At 42.5% G+C, this 3,966-nt stretch overlaps 1 protein-coding gene across 3 annotated transcripts in view; it reads right to left on the minus strand.

Moving 5' to 3' along the window:
* Window positions 1-737: 737 nt before the first annotated feature.
* LOC122243210 (uncharacterized) overlaps window positions 738-3,966 on the minus strand; it is a 17,483-nt gene continuing 14,254 nt past the window's right edge. For all 3 annotated transcript variants that reach the window (XM_043000702.2, XM_086537327.1, XM_043000704.2), the window contains one exon: window positions 738-3,966. This exon is cut by the window's right edge and continues 10 nt beyond it. In XM_043000702.2, the coding sequence (XP_042856636.2) occupies window positions 1,541-3,966 (2,426 nt within the window). In that variant the 3' untranslated portion in view covers window positions 738-1,540.

Genomic DNA, 3,966 nt, shown 5'->3' on the forward strand with positions numbered 1-3,966 from the left:
TCTATCACTCAATCTATCCTAATATCAATCACACTATCTCCTACTAAATATCACTATACACAAATCCTATGATATATATCATATAACTCACCACGATTATAGTCTAACTCTACTCTAACATCTCTAAAACTAACTCACTCCTCAAACTCTCAACGACTCACATCCACCACCACTCGAAGTATGTCTACACACTCTCTCATCAAGACTCTCTAGCTCTCTCTATCTCACCCTATCTAAAACTCACACTCCCTCCGAAAAAAAAAGGACCAGTACAGCCAATACACCAACAGCCAGAATTATCCCCCCGGCGCATACATTACGCGATGCACAAGTGGCGGAAACAGTAGTGATTAGACCGTATCAGAAACTAACTATCTACGTAACTCACTCTACATATCACTCACACACTCTCAAAATCTAAATACCACATCTCCTATAAACTGTAAATCACTCTCTCTATCTCTGTATATTATCTAACCACTACACACTCTATCTATCACACTCTATACACAATCACAAATCCCTACACAAACTCTAAACTCTATATACACATCATCACACAAACAACTCGCCTCACTCTCCTTACCAGATATATCCTCTATATTCTCTCTTATATACTAACTATAAACTCATCACTCTACTCTCATCACCCTCCCACACTCACTCACAATGAAACAAAATAAATATCACCGACTATACCAACAGTAAAGTTATGATAGGTTAATAAATAGATTCAGTATGGAAAACAACTGTTTTATGCATATCTATAAACATCAATAGTAAATGTATTTACAGTAAATATACCACGTTTTAAACTCATATAAAATTAATGCAATGTCATGCTATAAAAGTAAACCAAAGATTTGATTAGTCATCCCTTGCAATACAGCTATATGCATTTGAAAGGGAAATAAGACAAAACTGCCTTTTCGCACATCAGATGACACAAATCTTATAACCTGCAACTTAGCGGAGTCTTAAGGTGGGGTGTGCAACCATGCAACAACTCATCGTGTTAGAGTTATAATTCTATGATGCGTTCTATAATTTACATCATAAAATGATAAGAGTAAATGTAAACTTACGTCATTGCGAATTACCACTAAAATGTAAATTTCGTAACTCAGTAATCAATATTATAAGCGATGGTCTTAGTTTATGAAACATTGAGCAGCTTTATCGTCTACAGCAGCGTTTCCCAACCTGGCCTCATGAAACTAATTTTGGGGGCTGCTGGGGGGCGATGCATATAGACTTTGATCAGATGAATTATGGATTACCCAGCTACGTGTATCTGAGCTTGCCCATGCTTTTGTCTTTTCTATCAAAATTATTGGCAGTTGCTTTTCGTTCCGAGGACTCATCAGAATGAAGGATCAGGCAGTGCACTTCACTCTCCTTTGTCTTCTAGGGATCAAATATTATCCAGAGTTAGGGTGTGCTGGACTGCCATCGTGTGATTACAGGGCGTGCCAGGGTCGGAAAAGGCTGGGAAATGCTGGACTATAGATATATCGATCCTTTGGTATTTATTCCCGGTTTATTGTGAAAAGTCCGGTGCTTTGACCACGAGGAAGGGGTCTTTGTTTCCTTCGGTGTCCTTCACGGATATCGAGTGTGACCTCCCTAGTTTAGGGCCCCTGTGCCTTGCTCCTGACTGTCTGCGAGGCCAAAAACCTCCTTCATGAGTCATTCGGTCATCACTCACAAAATCTGAAGTCTGATGCTCTGGGTTAGGGCTTTGCGTTCTCAGGTTTGTTGTAGGAGCGTTCATCTCCGAAGACGGGGAAGGTGAGTCCCATGACACGGCGTTTGGTTGTGTAGTTGGTGTGTCCGCTTCTTTTGTCTTGGAGTGTGATGCTGAAGAAGAGGCGTACATTTCCTCGACTGGTATATAAATTGCAGCTGGATTGTACTTCCCTATGTGAATGGACGATTTGTCATCTGCTGACGCTTCGTAAAAATGCAAAGAAGGCTTAGTTGTGAGAGGACCATATGTCCCAACGGATGGGCCATAAACGTTAGACTGCATGTAAGTTTCACTTGGTTGGCGATGGTGTTCTGTGGGAAGGGAGACATATTTAGGGATGTCTGATGTTTCGTTTAGCTCTTCATTAGTTTCGTCCGACACTCCGAAAAAGTCCTTGAAGGAATTCCATGCTCCCTTTATGCTTCCCAAAGGATCGAAAGCAGAGGCAATACTTTCTTTTCCGCGTGCGTAGCTTAACCCTATCTTTGGCAAGAGATTGAAAAAGTTGAAGGAAGTGTCCTCCAGATCTTCAGAATCATACTGATCACTAGGTATGTGGCTTGAAGGAACATCAATCTGACGTCTGTAAGAAGGTGTGTGGTGTCCATGGTGAGTCTCGTAACCTGAGTGAGGATGGTGCACCGGTTCCATCCCAGAAGAAAACCCAAATTGTAGAAACGGCTTGAAAGGGTTATGTATGTCACTAAAGGATGCGTTCATCGTCAGGGCTTTATACCATCTGAAAGACAGCGTTTTGTTTATTGGAAAGGTCAGACTGATCTTCGTTTCGATGGGATGGTGTGGTTTCTCCTTCCTGTGGTAGCTGTTGTCACTTGGCTGTGTGTAGCTGTAGGAAGAGGTTGGAGGATACCCGTGCGTGTAATCACGGTCTATGGAGTCAAGCTTGGCTGGATTTGGATTATAGTTTGGTTCTACAAAAGTCTCGTGTGTGTCCTGTAAGTTCTCTTCACTGGAATTATATTCTTCATTTGGAGATGCTGGAACAAACTGCGGATGCTGGACGAAGGTGTGATATCCGCCATGCGACGAGGGAAAGTGTTGCTCTGGAATATCGCCGAGATGAGTATAAGTTTCAGCCATTTGAGTGTCGAAGGGGAAGGCGGTAGTCATCTGCGGTGATGCGGTGGTACTCTGGGTGGGCGTGCTCCACACCCACCGGTCTCCTGCAGCATCTCCAGAACGTTTGCTTCTGAGGTTCTCTTGCTTGGCCCCGGTCCGCTGAAGAATTGCATTATTCATAGATATGGGGAATGCAGAGAAGAAGCTATTGCTTTCTTTTTGCTTATTATCATTTTGAACGTTTTTTTCTAAAAGATTTCCTACGTCCCTTTTTCTTAGAAGCTTCACTGAAGTTTGACTCTTCAAATCCTTTTTCTTACCAGGATTTTTTTCACTAAATAAACGTATGAATTCAGAATCCCTTGCCTTCATATTTCCTGAAGTGTCAGTATCTAACTTCACACCCATCAAGTCTGTAGACATGTTTACTGTTACATGATCTTTAAACTTAATATCCAAAGCTGGATCTTGTGGAATACTTAATATGGATTTTTTTGTAACTTCTTGACGCAAGTCTAAGGGTGATATAGTTGACTCGTTCTCCACGTTCCGCAGCAGTCGGTATGCAGAGCGTTGCCGTAACTTCGGGTCAAGCACAAGTCGTAGGTTAGGTTGATTGTCTTCAAGTCTCCGTTTGTTCGTTTTAGATGACTGTCCGATGACTTTTACGTTTGACGAAATGTTACCAGGCCGACGTAAATCTGCTGATGATCTATCTACTAAATCGGATGACGAAGAGCTCGAAAGCGACGACGGGTATTCATAAGAATCAGCTGGCTGGAGAATGTCTGTTGGTGACGCATCCAACGCCTTATCAGATGTCGCTCCATTGAATAAGGCAGTAGAGTCAGACGAAGGGGTGGAAATCGCTTCCATGCTGGAGGATGGTCGACCTTTGTAGATGGTGAGAGGGTAGGCAGAAACAGAAGGATGTTTTGTAAAAGGATTTCTATCCAGATACAAGGTATGTGATGAGAATTTAGCATGGTACGTCCTTCTCAACGGGCTGTGATGTTGATGAGTGGATGTCTTATAATAGAGATTCAAAGGCGATGCATACAGCATATATGAGGATGGCTTTTGTGATCGGGATGGTGAGAGCGATCCTGTGCCGACACCAGAAGACCTGGGGTCGT

The sequence above is a fragment of the Penaeus japonicus genome, unplaced genomic scaffold (assembly GCF_977035675.1).
Source record: "Penaeus japonicus unplaced genomic scaffold, GWHDUDI00000001_assembly GWHDUDI00000005, whole genome shotgun sequence".
Classification (NCBI taxonomy): domain Eukaryota; kingdom Metazoa; phylum Arthropoda; class Malacostraca; order Decapoda; family Penaeidae; genus Penaeus; species Penaeus japonicus.